The 24,727-nt window shown below is 30.8% G+C and overlaps 1 protein-coding gene across 1 annotated transcript; it reads right to left on the bottom strand.

The window, feature by feature from the left end:
• Nucleotides 1-1,586: 1,586 nt before the first annotated feature.
• Nucleotides 1,587-22,415, bottom strand: LOC139487682 (paired box protein Pax-2a-like). The gene is made up of 5 exons (XM_071272655.1): nt 22,015-22,415; nt 17,469-17,505; nt 14,684-14,904; nt 13,287-13,659; nt 1,587-2,118 (listed from the first exon to the last, which is right to left on the bottom strand). Exons 2-5 carry the CDS (start codon nt 17,479-17,481, stop codon nt 1,796-1,798), a joined length of 930 nt encoding a protein of 309 aa, XP_071128756.1. The 5' UTR covers nt 17,482-17,505; nt 22,015-22,415; the 3' UTR covers nt 1,587-1,795.
• Between the last annotated feature and the right edge of the window lie 2,312 nt (nt 22,416-24,727).

Genomic DNA, 24,727 nt, shown 5'->3' with positions numbered 1-24,727 from the left:
ATTTGATTTTGCCATGTGATAAGGGACATTCCGATTTGATTTTCCTCTGAATTCAGTATTTTTGTGATTTTACTTTTTAAATATTTTCTCTTTATATTTTTCTGGGTTTTTTTTTAGTGATTAAGATAATAACACAATGTTGACTGCTGTTTCCCTATTTCTGACATTTACACCTATCATATCTGCTTGTTTTTGTCACAATTCGTTGTCATTTTAATGGAATTTTATGCAACTATCGAGTTTTTAATTACTAAAGCTTTACTATTTCAGGAATAGATAATCTTAGCTGTATTTGGCAAAACTTTTAAGAATGTTTGGTCAACAATGCTCTTCAATTTCGAACTTTATTTGGCCTTTTAAACTTTTTTGGATTCAAGCTTCACTGATTAGTCTTTTGTAGACGAAACACGCGTTTGACACATAACAAATTTAAAGCCCGGTATCTATAATGAGTTTATTTACTTGAAAGAATTTGAAATAAATTCCGTACTTTACAAAGATTTAAAAATCATCTGTTAGCAGCAAATATCAATAAAAGAATATTCTTATTTTTATGACATTACCACAGAACTGGCTACTAGTTGACTGACATGAGGTATAGACCCAAAGTCAGGTAACTACACCAGATGTGTATTTCAATATATAATATCTCTGCAATATGCTTTAAGTCACACTATTTGAAAATCGAAATCAGAGCACAGACCTTGAATAACTAATAAAACAAAAAAGGACCAAAGTATATCCAAAACCGGACAAGAAACATACATATTTACAAGCTTTATCATTTAAAGCTGATTTTAAATTAACCGAGGGCACAAAAGAGAATTCTTTATTAAAGTACACAATATACACAATATAAAAATAAAAAACAGTATAATACTAAATCTCTAACGGGAGGGATTGTACTGGATATATATATATATAATGAAGACACAATATTTCAATCAGTTTTATTGAGGTCGAGATCTGGTATGTCAGTAACAGCTAATAGTCCTTTGTTAATGTATGTATGTATCATTGTCATTTTGCTTAGTTTCTTTTTGTTACCTATTATGATATCGGACTCGAACTTCTTTTAAACTGAGTTTTACTGTTCGATTAACCTTATGTTCGTTTTTCTACATTGGCTACATGTATAGGGGAGGGTTGAGATATCACAAAACATATTTAACCCCGCTGCATTTTTGATCTGTCAATCAGGGGCCTCTGGCCTTTGTTAGTCTTATATGATTTTTAATTTTAGTTCATTTATTTATTTTGGAGTTTAGTATGACGTCCATTATCACTGAACTAGAAAACGTTTTTGTTAAGGGGCAAGCTGAAGCACTCCTCCAGGTTTGGGATTATCTAGCTGTGTTGAAGACCCATTGGTGACCTTCGGTTGTTTTCTGCTTGTTAGTCGGGTTGTTGCCTCTATGACACATTCCATTCTCAATTGTATATACCAAGATTCATTTAAAATATACAAGGAAGCTGTAGCAACATCTAAAATCAATTCCTACAGCTTACAATATGGTCAAGCTTATTAGAAGCTATTAAATGCATTGCACGTTTTTGCTTAGAGCTGGTTTAGATTAGATAGGGTATAAAAGAGAATACTTTATTAACGTTCACAATATACACAATATAAAAATAAACAACGAAACACAGTTCTGATTGATTTTGGTTTGTAACTTCTTGTTCATGAAACGTCTTTTTTCGTTTATGATTATAATAGGATTCATAATACCAATATAGTGATTTTTCTTTAATCTCTTATTTTGATTTTCCTTCATCGTCAAGTTCATCCCCATAATCAGCTAGTGTGGAATCGTTGTAAGAAGTGTAGATTTCTTCTCATTGTTTCTGGAGAATAAAGATCAGACATGTTTGAAAAATGTTGTGCAGCTAAGTCATAACTATGGTGATGAGATTGAAATGGCAGCCTGTTAGATTGTTTTGCTATTGAATACGAGTCATAGTCATAAGGTAGAGATTTCAGTCTGTTTTCTTGAAGATTCTTTCGTTTTCCCTCGTTTTCACTTTTCGTGCGAATTAAACTTGGGAATCTGTCCTCCAGACGGAACTCTTCCTCCGGACCTTCACTATTGCGGTTAGCTTGTTTCTCACAGTTTATATCTACAAAAAAAACATAAAATAATATAAATACAAACTTATTATCTTCGTAATTTATTTTGCATCTATCAGAAATAAAAGGCGTCCATTCAGTTTTCCATTGTTGTTTTTATCTCAACCGAAATAATCGTTTATATGTCAATTTTTAATGTACAATCACACCAATACAAGAAAGGTATAGGCAGATTTATTGTTTTATAAAAATGTGACATACTTTCAATTATCATATAAATATAACAAAGACATTGATTACAACGTGCTACTCACAATGTATTAAGTATGTGAATTTTAAAGGGGGAACTCTACAAGATCGTATTTGAATTGAAATACTAGTATTATATATATATATAACATTATTAAAGTATATCTAGAACTGGAAACTAAATATAAGTATCAATATATTCGACATATCATAATTATATTGTATCTTATGATCGTATATATACTATATGCAATTGTCCACAATCCCCTGTGAAATTATTTCTATAAACACAACGGAAAGTTGATCATATATTGTTGTCATAGTTCTGGATGATAATTTGGATTCCCCCAAAAATGTACATTAGCAACAAAAGCATTTAAAAAAATGTATGTAATAGCTTCCCTATGGATTAAATCAATAAAATTGAGAATGGAAATGGGGAATGTGTCAAAGAGACAACAACCCGACCAAATAAAAAACAACAGCAGAGGGTCACCAACAGGTCTTCAATGTAGCGAGAAATTCTAGTATTAATTCAAGTATTAATTCAAGTATTCAAGTATTAATTCTTTTCTAATTATACTTTACTAAAATGCAGTGTTTTGTAATCTCAAAGTATGGACTAGAAATACATTTTAACATTTAAAAAAGGTCATCCTGGCTTATCAATGGTGTCGAAAATCATGCTATTCTAACAAATTTAATGAAATATATTTAAGCTGCTGTTAACTATTTTTATGTTTTAAATTTTCAAGTAAAAATATTTCAGTTGTTAAGGCTAAGGACTAGTATAACATACTCTTTAATGTAGAATTAAAAACAGAAGTGGAAAAATTGTTTATGTTTATTGATATTTCATATCCAAAAGATTGTATTCGAAATAAGACAACTAGTACTTGGTGAAAATCAGATAAAGGTGACACTACAACGTATCTAATGCGTCTTAATGACATTCAAAATTATATAAAGATATGAACATTTACTGCTTATCTTAACATTTCAATTACTTTTGTTGTGGGCCATATATGACAATTTATATGAAAACGTACCTAGTGAAATTATTATTATAACAATAAACATAATTGTTGCTTTGAATATGCTTTACGATATAGTTTGAGTGAAGACAGAAGATGTTGAAAACGTTACAGTTGATATGATTCAGCAAAAATTATTTGTAACCTTGTGAATAAATTAATATTAAAGCAACCGTTAAATTGGGACATGCTTTGATAAATACAATGTAAGCACTCTCAGGTGTAAAATTTAACAACCGCTTTGGTAAAATGTATGAGAAAAAGAAAGCATGAATTTCGCAAATGACATACGTATACAGTATTTTAATGGAGACTGAGTGTTTATTTGTTTCTTAAGAAGGCTATTAAATTCATAATAATTATTCATTTCAAATGTCTCAATTCACCCATTTTAAATTTCACATTACATTCTTAATAGTGACATGCTCATTTGATCGGTGACCTGCGTGATATCAATTTCACGTCCTTCCAATTAATTTGCAATTTTATTAGAATTAAGAAAGACAGATTAAAAGAGCGAGTGTAAGTGAATCGATTAAAATATAGCAATTTTAAGGATCCTTTTAATCTATGAAAAGAAAAAGATGTCAAATATGAATGTCTATGAACACCATTAAGATTAAACTGTGAAAGATAAAAAGAAAAATGTAACATTAATTTTTAGGAAGACATAAAATAAAATAAACTTAGAATCAACTCTTTACCTAAACCAGTTTAATAGAAGAGAATGCCTTGTATTGAAGGTATTTCCCCCATATCATTGTTTCCCTTTATTATCGAACTTATATATTATCATTTGAAAACTAAAATATACCTCACGTACATATCTCTCTGTTAGATTGCCTATTTCATTCAATTGAAATCAACATAATATACAAAATATTTATGATGACATATATTTTACTCCTCCTTTTTAATCTTATCCTTTAAAATGGGGGTTTTGTATATTGTCTTTGATCCAGATAAGAGGCAGCATTAATTTATCGATGTTCAAATGTTGCAACTTTAAGGATCCTTTTGAATCATTAAACAAAATCTAATATAAACCTCATTATATATAAGAGCACCATTACAAATTAAACCGTTGAAAATACCAGTTATGTGTTGCTAATCATTTGCTTGTAGAGTAAATAAAAAATAATCAGGGAATAAACTCGTTTGATAAGAGGGTAAAAATGCACTGTAGTAAGAAGTCAGAAAATGACACATAAGCGTTTACAGCTTTACTTTTACTTTTACTTTTAACATATTTTTATTTTTATTTGTTAAACATAAAAGTACTTCATCTTTGTTAAGGGATATAAGTTTTCGAGCAGTTAGGAAGGTTTCATTTTTAGGTTTTACATTTAATATTTCAAATAAAATATTTTAGAACCCTATTTCCTTTTTTATTTTTTTATTTCACTGTATCATTGCTGATTTAAATTTCATTACCTGATGATATTTTCCGCTTTTTCTATTTGAATCTGATAGGTGACAAACTATTTTATCATTGATTTTATATCTGAAAGCTATTATTTCAAAATGTCTTATGTCGCCGAATCCTTTAATTTAAAAAAAAGGTTTCTCACTTAACAGTTCTTTTAACATCTCAAACATTTTTATTTCATTATCAGGGCCATTATAAATGATTATTTAAATCATACTGTGACTTCTTAATTATTTCTGCTCTTTAACCGTAAAGCAAAATTTATGTCCGTGCTTTTAATATTGGTAAACTCTACTCTCTATCACTCGCTATAATAAGCCGGGTGATTTTGTGTGAAATTAAGAAAGCATTTGTATCGATATTCCATTTAAAAGTTGCATTTAAAAATCGAGGAACATATAGTACCATTATGTTCAAAGGGGAAAAATGCCGTGGATAATTGTATGTCCGTTCTATGGGAAAAAAAAGAATTTGTCCAATTACCATTAAAGTTATTAAAATGCATTTTGTACAATTAACCCTGCTTTTACACGGTGACCAGGGACTCCAAATCCAATCAAAAATCATTCTTCCTAATGGGGTCGTTTGTTAATATCAAATTTATATTGAATTTATCATTCCAATTTCTTGAGTTTGTAACTTAGCTTTATATTAAACGATAGAGACATCATGGTGAAGTGGCTTTCAATCCTGACACACTATGATACCATAATAATTTAAATCCACCATTAAATTATCTTAATATCTCATAAATGTCATAAATACCATATTGTCTTTTTTAAAATGATTTAATGTAGCTTTCGTATAATCTTCCACCAATAAAGAGATGAAAGAGTTATTCGTGGTATCTATTTTAAAACCTAAAACGTAGATAAAAGAAATATTTTCATTTTGAAAAAAAAATAATTATATTATGTATTGTATTAATAAACAATCAAAAATTGCACAGGAAAATCATTTAAAAAAATAAATCTGCATTCAATAAATTATATAAAATCAAGAGGAAGTGGGTTTCTTCCTAAAAGTGGCAATATAAACTTCTTAATTATTTGGCCAGTAATAGAGATAGTTTTCTAAAAAATTCAAAACATACCAAACGCCAAGGAAATTTTAAAAAGGAAAGTCCCTTACCAAATGGCATAATCAATAGCACAAACACATTAAACGAATCGTAAACAATTGTCATATTCCTGATTTGTCACACACATTTCCTTCCTAAGAAAAATGGTGGATAAAACCAGGTTATACAGCTAGCTAAACTTCTCAACTGTATGACAGTTGGCACTTGCATATAATTCCAATATATTGAAAACGATATGTGAGCAAAATAAAAAGGCATGACAGTTAAAAATTATAAGTTTTATTTTTGAACATCTGCTTCAAAAGATGGGTATGCTTTATCTTATGTATTCTCAACTTGAAAGGATTTTGTTAATTCTACATCAGATCATACATCCAAAGTCTCATCTTATTCATAGTATGTGTATTGACACGTCCTGATGTTAACTAAATGGGTTGAGACATAGAAATATAAAGGGAGACAAGGCTGATAAACTCTTATGATTCGATGGGGGATTCGGACGAATGCTATCTTTCTCAGTCGTAAGTCGTAAAGGTTTTGATATGCAGTTTTTGTCATGCTGAAGATATGACTTTGTAGTTATTGAACTCTATGTTAATTATTGTTATCTGAATAAAAAAAAATAACATAATCTTTTAAGGGTGTCAATAACCATCAATGTATTGAAAAAAATATTTCTCACAAATGATCCATTAGGATGTATAAAGTTAAATTTTTTTTTCATTTTCTGTACACTGAATTAGATATAAGATATAAAGAACAGATGAATTGCATATACCAAAGAAATCCAGAAAAAAAGGAATAGATATACCAAATAAAGAAAGAACAGTGTGAATGGATATACCAAATAAATGAAGAACAGTGTGAATGGATATACCAAATAAATGAAGATATAAAGAACAGATGAATTGCATATACCAAAGAAATCCAGAAAAAGGAATAGATATACCAAATAAAGAAAGAACAGTGTGAATGGATATACCAAATAAATGAAGAACAGTGTGAATGGATATACCAAATAAATGAAAAACAGTGTGAATGGAAATACCAAATAAATGAAGAAGACCAATTGGAATGGATATACCAAATAAATGAAGAACAATGTGAATGGATATACCAAATAAATGAAGACCAATTGGAATGGATATACCAAAGAAATGAAGAACAATGTGAATGGATATACCAAAGAAATGAAGAACAATGGGAATGGATATACCAAAGAAATAAAGAACAATGAGAATGGATATACCAAAGAAATAAAAAAACAATGGGAATGGATATACCAAATAAATGAAGAACAACGTGAATGGATATACCGAATAAATAAAGAATAAAGGTAATAGATATTTCAAAGAAATAAAGAACAGAGGGAATGAATATACAAAAACAAATAAAGAACAGAGGAAATGGATATAGAATAGAAATCAAGATCAAAATGAATGGATATACCCCTCACCAAAAAAACAAAAAAACCAACAACCAATACAAAATGAATTGTAAACACCAACGGAAGGTAGTAAGAGAAAAATAATGAGCGGGCATAATTGAACTATGTTTCAATGTTTTCTTCTTTAAAACGTATATATCTTCGAGAATATTCCTCCGACAGTCAATATGTTATCTTTTTCAAATGTACATGATAACATGACAACACATGTAAGGGACGTAATAAGTTGTGGAAAATTGTATTTGGTGTAAGTGCAATAGTGTTTAAAAAGGAGAAAAATGTATAAAGGTAACAGTCAGAATCATAAATCGAAGAGGAAATGGAACATACCATGGTCATAAGAAAAACAACGAACTGACAAATAATCAATCAACAAAATACGACACAGAAAACTAAAGAAAAGTAACACAAAAACCATCGAAGACCAAATAATTAGATGTGCTCCGTTTGTGTCAAGGATTTCTACTACTCTATTCGAATATGTTGTGTCGCTAAAAACAAGTAAACGTTCAGTGATGACTTGACCATTTGCTGTGTCACAACTAATGAATCCAGGACGGAGTTGTGCTAACAACGAGATGGTGTTCGAACCAATTTAGAATTGCTGACAACTCTATCATTAGGAACCCTTGGTTCAAACACTTCATTGTAAGCAATGATCTCTTAAAGGGAAATCGCAACAGGAAAGTCGTCGAATATCTTAATAACTAAGAGATATACAGTCTTAATTTGTGTCATTGAATCAGCAAGAAAAGCTAAGCTACCCAACAAAGGTTGAAATTCACATAAAACTGTACATTTATTTACGAACTTTACAAAGAAAGATTGTTAAAAAAAAAATGATATATGGTATTTTTATTCGCTCGCACTTTTACAGACAATTGTTTGCAGGTGTTACCTTCTTGTAAATTAAAAAATGCAGTTATCGCGAGTTCCGAGATCAAATGTTAAAGGCTTTAGGTCTTTTCGATTTAAGGGAGTATTCAATATGACATTCAAATTTAAAAAAAAATACAAAGTGAATGGGAGGATAGTTGACACAATCAATACTTTCAATCTCAATGTGTGGCAAGTATTGTAAAATAATATACATTTTAGGAATTTCTTTATTAGGAGTATGTTATTCGAAGAAAATGAGACATTTTACTGAATTTTGATACTATCTAATTGTATGCAAATTTAGTAATAAATATATAATAAAACACCACCGTACTATTTCACGGTGATTTTTACAGTCAATTATCTTACAATTTATTTCACTAATATAGAAAATATAATATGTCAGATTTGTATCTGCTTTTTTTTTATTGTGACTCATAAATCATTTTATCTATCAATATTGCTTCAGCATTCCAATATGAAGGTATAAGGGTACATCTGTGACTTTTCGTTTCAAATTTGAAAACGAAGCGAGACGGCATATGAACTGGTCAATTGGAAAGGAATCTTAGAAATAGGTTAATATTGGAAACACAAATGCAGAATAATGGGAGATGGTACACATGCGTTAGAACAATCGAAGAACAAAGAAATAGGCGCAACAGCAGTTTATCGATGTTCAAATATCGTTAATCGATTACCAAAATAAAATTCAAGGTAAAAACAACAAGAGGCTGTCACAACGACAGCAAACCGGATTTATTAACATTTATTTGTGTCCTGGCAATATCACAAGAACCATTACTGATGAATGGTGAACGTGAAAATCGTTAATATCAAATTTGACCTCCATTTTGTAATCAGTATCAACATATTAACATTTGAAAAGCTTAGATTGAATGGTTCATGAGTAAATACAACAACGTGAATGGAAACGCCATTTTACGATCTTTAAAGAACCATAACTCCTGAACGGTAAAAGTCAAAATCGTCATTATTGAACTTGACCTCTATTTTGTCATCAGTAACAACATATAAAAATTTCAAAAGCTTTGGTTGAATGGTTCATGAGAAAATGCACGGACACGACTGGAAACTCCATTTTTCAATCTTTCAAGAACCATAACTCCTGAACGGTAAAAGTCAAAGTCGTCATTATTGAACTTGACCTCCATTTTGTCATCAGTAACAACTTATTAATATTTGGGAAGCTTTAGTAGAACAGTTCATGAGTAAATGCACGGACACGACTGGAAACTCCATTTTTCAATCTTTCAAGAACCATAACTCCTGAACGGTAAAAGTCAAAGTCGTCATTATTGAACTTGACCTCCATTTTGTCATCAGTAACAACATATTAAAATTTGGGAAGCTTTGGTAGAGCAGTTCATGCGTAAATGCACGGACACGACTGGAAACACCATTTTTCAATCTTTCAAGAACCATAACTCCTGAACGGTAAAAGTCTAATTCGTCATTATTGAACTTGACCTCCATTTTGTCATCAGTAACAACTTATTAATATTTGGGAAGCTTTGGTAGAACAGTTCATGTGTAAATGCACGGACACGACTGGAAACTCCATTTTTCAATCTTTCAAGAACCATAACTCCTGAACGGTAAAAGTCAAAATCGTCATTATTGAACTTGACCTCCATTTTGTCATCAGTAACAACATATTAAAATTTGGGAAGTTTTGGTAAAACAGTTCATGCGTAAATGCACGGACTAAACTGGAAACTCCATTTTTCAATCTTTCAAGAACCATAACTCCTGAACAGTAAAAGTCAAAATCGCCATTATTGAACTTGACCTTCATTTAGTTGTCAGTAACAACATATTAAAATTTCAAAAGCTTTGGTTGAACGGTTCATGAGTTAATGCACGGACAACATTTGATTGCCGCCCGCCCGCCCGACTGCCCGACCGCCCGCCGTACATCCCCAAATCAATAACCGACATTTTTGTCACAAAAATCCGGTTAAAAACCCGGAGAAAACAACATGAACTGAAAAAAGAGCGAGACCGGGTACTTTCCGCAAAGGAAATAGGAGTTTTGCAAATTTCAATTTTCTTGACTTGAAAGTTTAAAACACTTCACTGTGCTTAAACGGCTGTGGGTAACTTAAGTTACCCACAGCCCAAGATGGAGCCGCCTTGCGTCGGTTAGATACTTTTCTTCTATAGAATAACAATACCACGAATGCATCAATTAAACAACTGAATTTAAAAGTTGTATTAATCGTTTAGGGAAACCCCTAAACTGGAAAGGTGATTAAATTCTACAAAATAAACGATCACAGCACGATTTTAAAAAACACTTAGGCTGTCCGTAACTTCAAAACAACTTGTCCGTAACTTTTTTCATCATACCAATAGAGATGTCCGTAACTTTCAAAAATCGACATACGCGGATGTAATGTTTAAACTGATGATAGAGATTGCATCGAATACATATTCACAAAACGAAGTAGATGTCTAGTATGATATAATTCATTGTATCGATGGAAGACAAAATTGGGAAAAATATGAAAAAAATCACGATAAATCCGCAAAACTCGGGTCTCATTTTGTATAGCGTCGGGGTACCCGAATCGCCTAGTTCGGAGGGTTGTTTCCCGATCATAGCAGATAAACTGTTGAAACATCATTGTTCGTTTTTATTTTTGAACAAGTAGACTACACAAGTATTTTTTACACATACATGTAGCATGTATAAACTTACTGATTTTCTGTCAGCAACGACAAGGGTAGCGTGAATCCGGGATTTTGGAGAGGAACCCAAATTGCCCAGGCATGCAGTGGATAGACTATACGAGACTTAAGTGCACAAACTTTTTCCGTCTTTTTGAAAAAGCCAAAAACACTTTTCTCTCATCCCCACAAAAACAAATCCCATCAGCAGCATTGACAGTAAAATAAAAGGGGTGTCAATCTGGACACACTGGGACGTTGCGCACGGTGATATTGCGGCACCCTTGCCAAGATTTACAGTAAATGGGAAAACTTAAAAAAAGGACATTTTGTATAAATGAATAAACCTAGTTTTACAGCTAGCTGCATATTTCATTTGTATGCAAGTTGCATCAAATCTCATTAAACTGAATAAAACTAAAAAGACACAATAGGTAAAAGTCAGTGACAATAAAAGGAAAAGAGCTGTCAACATAGTGTAACAATTCGACATAGTATATAAAAATACAAATAACTACGTAGGACAACAGGGTAATTTAATAGTCTAACAACCCCTGATAACATACAAAGAGAGAGAAAAAAACATACTAGGAAACATATTCAAAAAATCATAACACTATAACTAACTGGTGGGATGTATAAATACCGAGCCGCGTCAAAGAGTATTCATCAAAATACACATAGAAAGAAACAGAGGTGAAGGTAAACTGCAAACATATAATTAAACTCAAAACATTAAAGAGTATGGAAAAGCCTTGGTCTGACAAGCGAAAAACGTCGATAAGACGCACATCAGTAAATAAAAGTTCAAACCATAACCAGGATGGAGAACCACAAACCCCACATAAAACGTCTGTGGTGTAAGTATGATGCGTTAATAAAATCACATTTGGTGGTGAATGAGTAGTATAAACGACCGCGAAGGTTACAAATATGATGTTAATTGTCTTCTAATTGTTGAAATTATAATTTTTTAAATTTTAAATCAAAAGTTACCCACATCTAAAAATAAAGTTACGGACAGTCTGCTTAGTTTCGATCAAAAAGTTACGGACATCTTATGTATTTTTTAAAGTTGACCTTGCGCTTTAGTGAACTCTATATTAACAAATTTATGGTAATTGTTAGTCATTTCTTTATTCAATAATCCAATAAATATTTACATTCTGCATGAAAAACGTCGCAAAAGGTACATTTTGTATGAATTAAATATCAACGATTTTAGAATCCGCCATCTTGGGCTGTGGGTAACTTAAGTTACCCACAGCCGTTTAAGCACAGTGACACTTGTTCACCATAAAAAACAATGACCTTTTCTTCCCGATAACAAAAGATGTCCATTTAAAAAAAAAACGTCCCAACTTTATATCCATCAATACTTTTTATAAATCTGATGCGGCTTTCGAATAAAACGCTTCGAATGTCTAAATATTTACCCCTGAAGATCCTCTATTTACCCTGATTTTTTGGTTTTGCATTTTTGAGATCAGATAACACTATAGCTATCAATTTAATGCTATTAAAATAACCTTAGCTTTTCAAAACATTATAAATATATTTTATTTGACATTGTATATGGTTTTCATTATATGTTAAGTAGATAGTTTGCTAGACCTCCATATTATTTATTTGAATGTTTACATCTGGTTGTGACAATTGCCATCTAAACGTTTTTTAAACTCGAACTGAGATTTATAGACTTGTAAATGGCATCGCTCTTTCTCGCTCCATAAATATTGAAAATTAAACATAGCATGTTTTTTGTCTTCCTTTCAACGTCAAATTAAAACCCAATCATATCTTTATCACATTGGCATAATGACATTGCTTTTTATTCAATAAAAGGAACTCACAGTTATATATTTTCCTACCCTGAAGTATAAATTTGGACAATTATCACATTGATTCGAAGAGGAACTGTGACCTCCAATGACCTCAATTAAAATACTAGAGGAAACGACAGACTTATACTTCCGAAATGCATATCATTCTAATAAATGAAAATTTAACATTCCTATTGAAGATATAAATAAACTAATGCCAACTTGAGATCTAATTAAATATTTGATACATGTATCAAGCAATAACTAGTAGCAGGTTGACAAATCATTGCGTGAATATAATCTGTATTATATAGCAGGGTTAAGGAAAAATACTTTTGTATATTTTCGTTTAACTTGATTACTGATTACTGCTGTATACGATAAGACAAAAAATAAAAGAGCAATGGCAATTTTTGAATGACAAATGGTGTCGAAAAAAGACAGTCCTTTTTTTTGGTCTAAATCTCCACTGAACCTTTGTCTATATTTGTATCAATTCAAAGTCAAATTGTGATAATCAAGACTTGTTTCGGTCTAAAACCTTATAAAAAACCTTCATATATCAAATATGCAAATATATACCTTTAATTTGTTCAGCACCCTCGGTTTGGATATTGCTGTCGTCTGACGAATCTTTAGAATCAATCTGCTCGACAATTTTTGGATACGATAAACCCGGTATTGTGAATGGATACGTTCCACTTCCTGCAATAGGTGGTGACGTCATCATAGGATATGCAACAGGCATGACAGGGTATGAATCTTGGTATGGAAACATTCCGGATAAGTTTCCAGCATTTCGTAAGATTCTATTTATAGAACTGACACTTGGTATTGTTTGTTCGTCGCATATATTTTGAGTTAAAAGTTGGTCTCTGATTTCCCAGGCAAAGCTTGACGGGTTCTGTCTCTTTAATTCGAGAATTTTCTTGATGACGAATGGGGTTGCCACTTGCTGTAAGACAAAATCCATAGTTGAAAATGTTACCTGTTATAAATGGACTTAGTTGTACTTTAAAAAGTAAAGGCTAATACATGATACAAAATTGATAGATGCATATAGAGTACATATTTGTTTAACGATTGACATGTTATTTCTGGTTTGCAGTAATTTCTGTTAACGTTGTCCCCGCCTTTTCCCTTAATATATGTGGAGAGTAGTGCCACGTTTCATGGAACGTAAAGTGCATTTATGTTTAAATAATTGCATCGATATGTATGCTTCTGTCGTTGTTTTAAATTCTCCATATAAATAAATCTAAACAATTAATGTCAAACGTTTTGTATATAAATATCGGAAAGGACAATTTTGAAAAGTACGTTTTGTGCGAAACCATTCCTTCACTTTATTTATGACAATGGCACGTTTACAGTAATTGAAAAAGGCGAAACAAAACCATCTATCCTTCCACTCCAGTATCAAATTTGATATATATTGAGCATTGCTTGCCTTGTTTGCCGTTGCTGAATATTGATATACTATTAAACGTACAAACAGCTATCAAAATTAGAAATGTAGTGAAACAATGTTTAGAAATAACATAATATAATATAAACCATGTAAATTATTATTTTTTTCTATTACTTCCTAATCACAAATAAATCATTCGTCTAATTTAAGCATCTGTTGAAACTTGCATAGTTTTGCCTCAAGAAGTCGCTTTATTGAACAAACTTCTTGATTATACATAACAGTTAGTAAGTTAAGATATTACCCATCAGAGAAAAAAATAAGATGTATTTTCAATTATATTTTTAAAGTTAAAGAGTGCTATGTGAAAATTATAGAGGACTGAAAGAGTAAACATTTCCTTATTTGGAATCCGAAACTATTTCAAGACTTGCTCTAAGCTTAAACATTTGTTTATTCTAAATTGTATTATGTATAAATACAAATAATCTTTAAGGCGATATAACTGCACGTTCGTGGTATGTTTTGGTCTGCATGTAAAATCACAAAGACAGATTAATGGTTATACCTTTGGTTTACTGCCTCCGATAGAACCAGGTTTGATAGAACCGGTTTCGTAGTACCTTGTGAGTATTTTACTGACACACCCATGAGAGACGAGGAGCTGCCGAGAGATGTCACAAGGTCGTACACCCATATGAGCAAGTTCCACAATCCGTCGTCTTACGTGATCTGGCAGAGGTCTTCCATTGACGAATACGCCGCCAAGCTGATTAACACCTGTTTGGCCTAGTGTGATAAACAAAAAAAGATTGATTATGTTTCCTAGACAAGTTATCGAAGACAGGTTGATTTTGTCCTCCTTTTTTTCTTTCTACAGTCAAATAGTAATCGGAATTCATATTAGAACCAGTCAAAAAATCTACACTTGATTAGAAAAATCAATGTTATGATTTTAAAATCGAAAAACTACAATAATCATTTTATAAACCGTAATGAATATACGTAGAATATTGACCATTAGATTCATTTATTATTGCTATTTTACGCGTGATTGATCATAGTGGCAAGTTTGTATTGGTTTAATAACCTCTGGACAGCCAAAAAACTGGCAAAATTCTTCACTTCGGAGACGGGTCAAATTCGAAAGCCATAGCGGGGTTCTATGGCAGTCCTTTTGAGCTTTAAAAGAAAAATTAATTTAAAGATGTATCATTTACTTCAAATATATGAATTGCGCCAATTTACGAAAACCATTTGCGCCAATTCACTTAGATACACATATATCACCGACCTTGAGGCTTCTATAACAAAATTGTAAAATTTTGACCTCTCAATAAACAACCTCAATTTTAAGAGAATAGTAATCGCTGTAGATGAACTACTTAGACCACTCAGCCACCAAACCCCTTGGTTACTAGACGTTAAACAAACAACAATTTGCCTTCTTTTAAATGTTTTAAAAATCTAACTACCTTATTTGAGGATAGTTCAAAAATTCCTTGTAAAATTAGGATTTCAAAATAATCCAGACAGATCGCTCGATATGAGTGACGCGTGACTAAGATTTAAGGATAAGTTTGCAAATAACGACTTCAAAATGCAAATTTTCAACATATTGAAATGCATTAATTGTTAAACTTCACACTTAACACAATGTAAATGAAACATTTATAAAAATATAATCAATGAGGTCATCATTTGACAGGTTTTAATTGTTATATTTAACTGTTTCAGCGGGATGTGAATAGAACGATGATTCTGTTAAAAAGTGTCAATAAAAGTTAAAAATAAATATCTATTTTATTTTCAATTTTGATGGGAGTCAATTTTGTTGGGAGTTGAAGTCTTCTTTATGACTTTTATCATACCTTTCCTTACATAAGTTGAAAGAAATAAGCCTTCCAGAATCGTAATTTTTAAACTATCAACGCGGATATGTATTTATTAATATCATTTATTTTAAAGCATTTAACATTTTAACAAATTGTATATACTAATTTGTTATGAAAGACTGGATCATACAAAAGGACACAAGGCTTCATATTTCTTTAGGCCATTATGGCGTTTTATTTATTAAAAGTAATGGATTAATCGGAACATGAGCTACAATTGGATCGGTATTGTATTAGAAGTCACTGATTGGTCAAGACGTCATCTCCGTAGACGTTGCGACTGTGTAATACCATTAATCCGGGTGTCGGTAATTTTCTAAATTTCTATTTAGTATCATCATACTTTGTCATTCTTAAAACTATCGCCTTACATTTTTCATCCACAATATCAGCAACAATAATTTTTATTTCATTTAGTATTCGTTGTATATATTAAATCTAAAACCGTTCTCAAATCAAAACTCGAGGACCAATAAGAAAGTGTCGTTGAACTTCAGCAAGCAACAAACTTGATTCATTTTAAAATATGATTGTTGATATACTAATAAAAAAAAAATGCTGTGGATTGTTGTGTGTGCTTTATACACTAAAATAAACGTGGTTTATACAAAAGAATAAACGCACCACTCTGAGTTGAAACCGTAAAAACACTATGTAACGAGCAGAGTTCATATCAGCTTTAAATGTTGCTAAAACGTAAGTTTTCTGTTGAGGAGTTTGAGGACGGACTTGAACTTGACTTTAAGTCTTAATCTTTTTGACTTTTTGTTTTAACATCCCCTGGTATTGCTGCCCTCTTTTAAAAAGACAGTCATGAAACCCAACTTTTTGACAACTGTATTAAATAAATTCGAACGAAATGAATGCGTGTACTTTGATCCATTTATAAAATACTATGGTAATGTCTTAATCAATGTAGAAAAATAAAAATAAGATAAAAAAAAATCGACCATTAAGCCCAAAGTAAAGATTTGATACATTTTAAGAAAGACATTTTTACATCTATAAAGTTCTTTAATGGCTTATTATTACAAATTAATCTATCTTTCCGCAATTATTTTCCATTTCTGAATAAAATACACTTTCATGATAAGAGAAAAACTTTTGTCAAAAGAAAGCGATTACTGTGACGCAAAGTGTTCACTTTTTTTCAATTTTAAATTTCAACAGCTTATTTCACAGTGATTAAGCGGTTTCAGTAATAGCATCAATTTCTTCACCGGTGTCAGTGAATTTAAAAAAAATGTTACTATTTCATACCAAATCACTCTCTCTGATTTCTTCAAATTAAACTGTTTGTCAAAGGGTCTAATTTCTTATCATAACTAATTTGAAGAAATCAAAATAAACACGGTTATTGATCAAAGAGACATAAAGTGATTTTTAAGTAAAGTGAGAGAGAAACTAAACAAATTAATGATAAAAAAATTATATAAAAAGGGTAAAATTATTGCTTACCAGTGTGAGGCATTGTGTGATGGCTGTATAGAAACTCCTACAAAGAAACAAATAAAGATGTAAAAACTTTGATTATGTGATTAATACAATTTTCATTTTCGAAAATCATAGGAAATTATTTTTCGAATGGCCTTTAACATGTTTAACATACTGTTCGATTGGTAATGACATAGCGTAGAGATTTGACAATTTAAGTAATTTTTTTTATTCAATAGTTTTTTTTTACTTTGATGCTTGTACATTGAAAAAAAAAAGCATTTTAGTGGCAAATAATTGCACATCATAGGAAGGTTAACCATATGGTCTATCTTGTTAAATATACTAGTCAACAAAAATTACTATGCAAGGCAATGCGTTTTCCATATGTGAATAAACTGGAATCAAGGTACCGAGCGAAGAAATTATCGAATAAATCTTCTGTTCACAGGGTTTTCTACTCAAAATCGTTGATATCAGACAAAAAGGTGAAATTTTTAATTTTCATTTTATTGATTTCAAACATATTTTATTTCTCACCAAAATTACATAAGATTTTAAATCCATTCAATTAATACGCCATTACGCTAAACTAAAACAAAATTAGTAGATACATATTTGATAAAAATTTAAAAAAAAACCTCACAAATACAGCAACAAATCACACACCAAAAAACTGCAAAAATTTGAAGAAAAAAATTTGCCGTTTTATAAGATAAAACAGTAATCATTGTTCTTTTAGTTGCTGTTATTTGCTTTTATTTCACCAAGGGTTTTGATAAACTCCAGATATGAAAATAAGAAGATGTAGTATGATTGCCAATGAGACAACTTTCCACCAGAGACAAACTCACATAGAAGTAAACAACTATAGTCACCGTACGGCCTTCAACAAAGAGCAAAACCATACCGCATAGTAAGAATGTAATTTATGATTTTAGAGGATGGAAAAATATGAAAAGACATTTCTGATTTTACAGTATTTAGTTTTTAACAAATCTTAACTTGACGATGGATTCAAAAATAGAAGACAGAGCGGGTGTACAACATTTAATTATAAACGCAAGTGATAACATACGACAAAAGAAGTTTTAATATCCATGGAAGTAGATTCACTTTTGACTAGATCTATCTCATTGCGGAGCAGGAACATTAACTGAACTAGCAACCAATGCTGTCAATTTCAAAATGAAGCAATACTTTGCACAAAACTTGTTTGCATCTCCCCCCCCCCCCTATATATCAACATCAGTAATACAATAAATAAAAGAAAATCTAATTAGGAAAGCGCAACTATACCTTTGAGTAAACATCAACGGAATAAAGTATGAAACGATCAAATTTTTGATTTTTTAATATATATTTTTTCTGATTTGAAATAATAAATACAATTTTGAATATTATTATGTATAAGTTATGTGATTCAGGGTGGGGTTGTTGTATTTTCTCACTTTGATGTATGAGCTCAATTATGTGGTTTATATTGGAACACATTAGTAATTATTCATAATGAAAACAGCAACATCCATAAAGAATTAATGCACTTCATTAATAATTTCATGCATTCAAAAATAAATCACGACTTTGAAAATGGATGTAAATGAAATTGTGTGGAAAATGAATATATCAAATTTTAGATTACATTTCAAAAAAGGAAATACCACGTTTAATAAGTAGACCTTTGGAACACTAGTACCTTTACTTTATGTCTAGAAAATGGTACTAACGACTTGAAATAGCGTTATGTATTAGTTTTCATTATACATTTTTTCTCTTATCAAATTTTAAAAATAAAAATAAATTATAATGAAGATGAAAACATAATAATCAAACGTATATGGTTATGATTTTTGTGTATGTTTTATGATTCATTCATAACTTTATTATTTTCACATCAAATTCTATTTATACAGATATTAAAAATATCTTAAGTGATCATTTCCATAATAAATTCGGTTAAAGACTTATTCATCAATTAAAAGAGAATTCGGTGCATAAATAAAAATGAGACAGCAATCAAACGACCCCCTAACGATATCTAGACGGGTAAATGCATAGCCTTATATTTAAAACCATTATCTTACTTTTTCAAAAAATTCAAACAAAATATTGAGATTATAATCAATCATGTACTTTTTAGAATAATTTCAGAATAGCGAAATAAAAGAAAGATAGGAAAGTTTAAATAACTTGTCATGATATTTGATTGGAAATCATACTTTTGAATACCTTCGATTGGGTATTTCAGATATTGAATTAGAAATCTTAAATTTAGACACATCTCGGAAATAGCATTGACAGATATTGGATTGGGAATTTCTATTATCGAATATTAAACAAACGTCATATATTGAATCTTTAGTTTTGAATATCGAATATATGTAAAAAGTCTGTTCGTGAACAATTGAATTGAAATATATTCAAAAGAAGTAATATAAGAAGGACCAATGTCGCATCCCGATTTGGTCGAAACAGACAACTATTGGGTCTTTCAATTTAACCCTTTATGCCTTTCCAGACTATGTACCCATGAAGGTAAAATATAAATTTCAATATCTAATGTGTCTTGTCATTTATCTCGCAATCCGAACGTGATTTCTTACCAAATTTTTTGATTGAATGATTTTTGGTTAATTGACGTCCAGTGGCAAATATTGCATGCATATTCAAGACGATCCACGTGTTTTGAAGTTTTTCTATATTCCAAAATAATACACTTGAAACATGAATAAAAAACCAATTGAATAAGCTTCAACAAGTGATTGAAGAATCGTTATTGTTTTCACAAATATAAACCTAATATCAAGCGATCTATTCAACATCGGTTTCGGATATATTCGGACGCACGACCAAAGATTGTTTGTAGTATAAAAGCTGAAAGTGTTTTTAGTGGGAATCTATTACGTCTTACTATACACTTTTCTGACAATGATGCGGATACGATTTTCATGTTGCATTTTAGCTCTTACACAGGATCATCTTATATTAAAATTATATTCTATTATGGATATGGTAAAAATAGAAACTTTCAACTGCACGATATAAAATTTGAAAGGAAGTATTTATTTTCTTACTAAAATGTTGTAAATGAAAAACATGTACACTATTAAGAAAAAAAATAAAGTTGTATCACAAATAGAAAACCGAAAATATTTTAAGAATGGTGGTATATCGCTAAATGAGAACTGTAAAGCAAAGCACAAGGAAAACGTTTTTACCAACTACGGGTTACCGTAGAAACCAAATGTACTTCTCAACAGAAAACAAAATAAACTAAATCGAGGTTTCCACAATAACCAAAATGTCTCATTTTCAAAGCAAGACTAAATTTATAGGAACACACGCAAACAAGATTTTAAAATCAATTCTACATAATATTTCCTAGAATAGGACAATGTTTAGGGAAAAAAATACCCGAGTCATTCATTTCATTAGAACACATAGTTTACAAAAATTAATAAAATTTATAAATTAGAAGAAAAAAAATACCTCAATTCCCGTATTTATTGAAGCAACATGCACAACACGAATAACATCATAAACTTTGAAATCTTGCATGCAATAAAATACACATCCGAATGGCATCAGAGCTAGATATGTAGTATACGGATAGAAAAAACCCATTTGGGCTTAATATGCACAAACATCTGGTAAAAGAATGAACGAACTAAAAGCTAACGAATAGACCAAACAGTAGTCACTCATTCCATGACGACAAAAAGTACCATGCCTAAAAATCAATATGAAGCGTACCAGTTTTAATTTGCTGGATTCGAAGTGCTTTCAACTTGTCTCTAACAAGATGCTAAAAATTGTCTAACACCAAAGATGTCCATAGTAAATATATCTATATAAATGTAATAGGTTTTAAATTTCGTGCGTTCTAAAAATTATCAAACAGTGTGTTATCTTTCCACAAATGAAAAAGAGAAAAATTGAAGCGTTCATAAAAAGATCACTAAATATCTTTCTCAAAAGTACATACGAAGTCCAATAGTTGCTAGCTTTTAGATAATTTGGTCTCTAGTTGAAAGTCTCATTGGCAATCCTACCATATCTTTTTATTTTTTTTTATATTTTAAGTGTTTTCATCATTTAAGAAACACATCAGCCAAGCAGCAAACGTACAAGAAATCAATTGAATTTTTGGATTTAAAAATAAAACCTAATAATAATCGAAATAATTGTAAGAATAGCTTCAGTAACTTGTGCGCTAAAAAACTTCTACATTAATGGACTTTGCCTTGATCATGTAATTTTCATTCATCACTTCATAAGCCATAAATTAATTCGATAAGAAGCTATAATGTACAGCATATTAATAATCATTTTTAAATAAAATAAAAACTTTAGAAAAAAATTATATCGTGTTTTTTAAATTTCGATCATGACTTTTTAAAGTATCAATGAAAATTACCAAACGCCAATTTGTATTTATTTATTTTTATTTTGATAAATGAGGATACTAATATGAATATTTTTTGTATCATCATATATAGTAGAAAATATATAAATGCATAGAAAATATCTGTCAAATACCACTTTCTTTTACTAAATAAAGTTTTCTCACCTAAGAACTGTCTTCTCTAATCATCCAATCAAAGCAGACTGAGGCAAAATGTCACGGTTTCACTATATCAAGCCAGCGGAACGATGCGCGTGAGGCTTGTCATTGCATCACCTGCGTCTTCGCTTCCAGTTCTCCAACCAATCAAAATAAGCGATTTTCTAATCAACTTTTATGCCCGTTATAAGATGAAGCAGTTTACTCTGACGATCTTAGTTCATTAATATTTCAACACTTTCTTCACGTTAATTTCAAACAAAATAGCGATAGGCTACTGAAAAACAATCGATTAGTAATTTATAAGATTCTTGCAGCTGTTTTCTTTAAACGGCACAAGATGTATACGCGTTTTGCCTATAAAATGACCACTTCTTTTCGTGTATGCGGCAAAATTAAAGGCATGAAAATGACAAATTTAGTATGTTTTGCTTCCTGAAGCGGAAATAAGATGAGATTGCCGCAGGTAAAATTGACAACTCAATCTTTCAATATACCTGTTAAATTAACCGAAACTGTTTCGTGTTTGATGTAAATTGTATATCTATTACCCACAAATAAAATCATCAAAAAGCTTCATAGAGATTGTTTAAATTTTAATGTAATCTTAAAAAGACGAACACGAAAGAATGAGATATAATTTTGTAAAGTAATGATTTCGTTCACAAAACAAATAGTAAATAATGATTGAAACATGCAATTTCCGGATTTCCGACTAATTTCCGAAATAATGAAAATTAACCAAAAAGAGTGTGTACGGGGTTAAAACTATTAACATTTAAAGAACGTCTGACAGAAAACAAGTATAATTAATTATTAAAGAACAGGCAAACTATTATACTTTTTAAACGGTTTCATAAAAGATACTTTGCACTATCTATCCAGGGTAAATTGCTTTAAATATAATTTAAACGCTTCATAAGATCGTTTACGAATTAATTGAACAGAATTAATTTCCTAAAAGTATTATGCAGATATTACGAAACGAACATTAATCTATTTCAACGCAAGATTCTAAAAGATACGGACTTGACCAGTTAAAAAAAAACTGTATTAAAACTTGTGAAACAAGACCCAGTGTAACATTAAAAATGATTTACATGTTATACCAGTAAAAAGAGCATTCAGAATAGCAGTTGTCGGTGTTCATTATTAATTCCTATATATTTGTTTTGATTAGTAATGCATCATTTTTGTTTTATCAATTTCAGCAGTTGCACGTGTATTTATAGATTTGTTTGGCGACAGCTACAGTTTGTTATAACCTATATATTTACATAACAAGACAGTCTTCGTTTTACAAGATTTCCTAACTGCATAGTCGTCCATACAGCCATGCATTGCACGTGTAGATTTACAATAATGGCAAAGGTACTTGCTAAGAGTATGTGATCGTATTTTAAAAGGCCGCGATAGCAAAAGGCGTGAAAAATCATAACTTTTAATGAAAATTTGAGCGCCGACGTTATAATCCGTTTTAGCGACAAATTAAAATTGCGGTTTATTTTCGAAGATGCTTTAGTTAAATAGAGTTAAAAGTCATACGTATTCACGGCCAAGTTTTAGTATATAAGATTTTTGACCATCAGTAGCAAGACCATCGATAGTAGCATGACTCTTATTGATACATTTATCTTTGGATATTCAGTTTAAACTTTCAATGATATAATTGTTACATTGACGCTATTCCAACAGTCAATAAACCTGAGAATAGAAATGGGAATATTTCAAAGAGACAACAACCCGACCATAGAGCAAACAACAGCCGAAGGCCACCAACGAGTCTTCAATGCAGTGAGAATATCCCGCACCCGGAGGATGGCCTCAGCTGTTGCGGAAGTATTAATGGGGTGGTCTTTATTTTCACATTCTTTTTATCCCAGAAAGTCTGTTTTAAAAAAAAAAATCTCTTTTTTTGCAAACCCCATCCTCTCTTATTTACATGTATTTGGCATCTCAAACTGTTGGTCCATAGCGTACATGAGAAAGTGTGCAATAGAAATATCTTTATATCTAATAAACTATAAAATAAAATGGAATTCATCTGTTATATATATATTAGTATATAATAACAGTTCAAGCACACATTACATATTCTTGTGTTTCCAGTTTCACTGCTCATGTCATGTGCAGGTGAATGAAACACCCTAATTAATGGTTTGTCTACTTAGATAAAACTGCAAACCATGATTGTCATATATAGGATTTTGTAAAATTGATACAGAAGATTGTCCGCTTTGTGCTGTCTTACAATGTGACACTGGGTGCAGAGATGGCAAGTAATGACTTAGTCTATCTAAACTGTGAAAGATGTCTTACCTGTGTATAGGGTCAAGATTTTTGTGGAGTTTTTGTACATACTCGTAGTCCAGATAGTTGCACAACAAACGGGTCGGCATAGGAGTTAAGTTTTGGAAACAATCTCGTCTTGCAATATTCTTTTGTGCCTGTTCTGAGTCAGAAAACAGATCTTTTTTTCAAATAAAAATTTGGTGTATTTAGTCTTTTTGAGAATTTGAAGCTGATGGCAGATCTAAAGATCCCAAAGCTGTTTAGACTCTGATCGATTTAGAGATAGACATATAGTGCAGACAGTTGTCGATTGTACAAGACTGTATAAAGTCAATTAACTAATTTCTTTTTGGAATTTGAATTTTCCTCATTCTCCTCAATATGCATGACATACATGTATATGCCGTGTGGACGTTAAGCAAGCAAC

Source organism: Mytilus edulis, chromosome 1 (assembly GCF_963676685.1).
Source record: "Mytilus edulis chromosome 1, xbMytEdul2.2, whole genome shotgun sequence".
NCBI classification, from domain to species: domain Eukaryota; kingdom Metazoa; phylum Mollusca; class Bivalvia; order Mytilida; family Mytilidae; genus Mytilus; species Mytilus edulis.
Note: the sequence above shows the minus strand (reverse complement) of the source record. Positions and strands in the feature narration are given on the sequence as shown.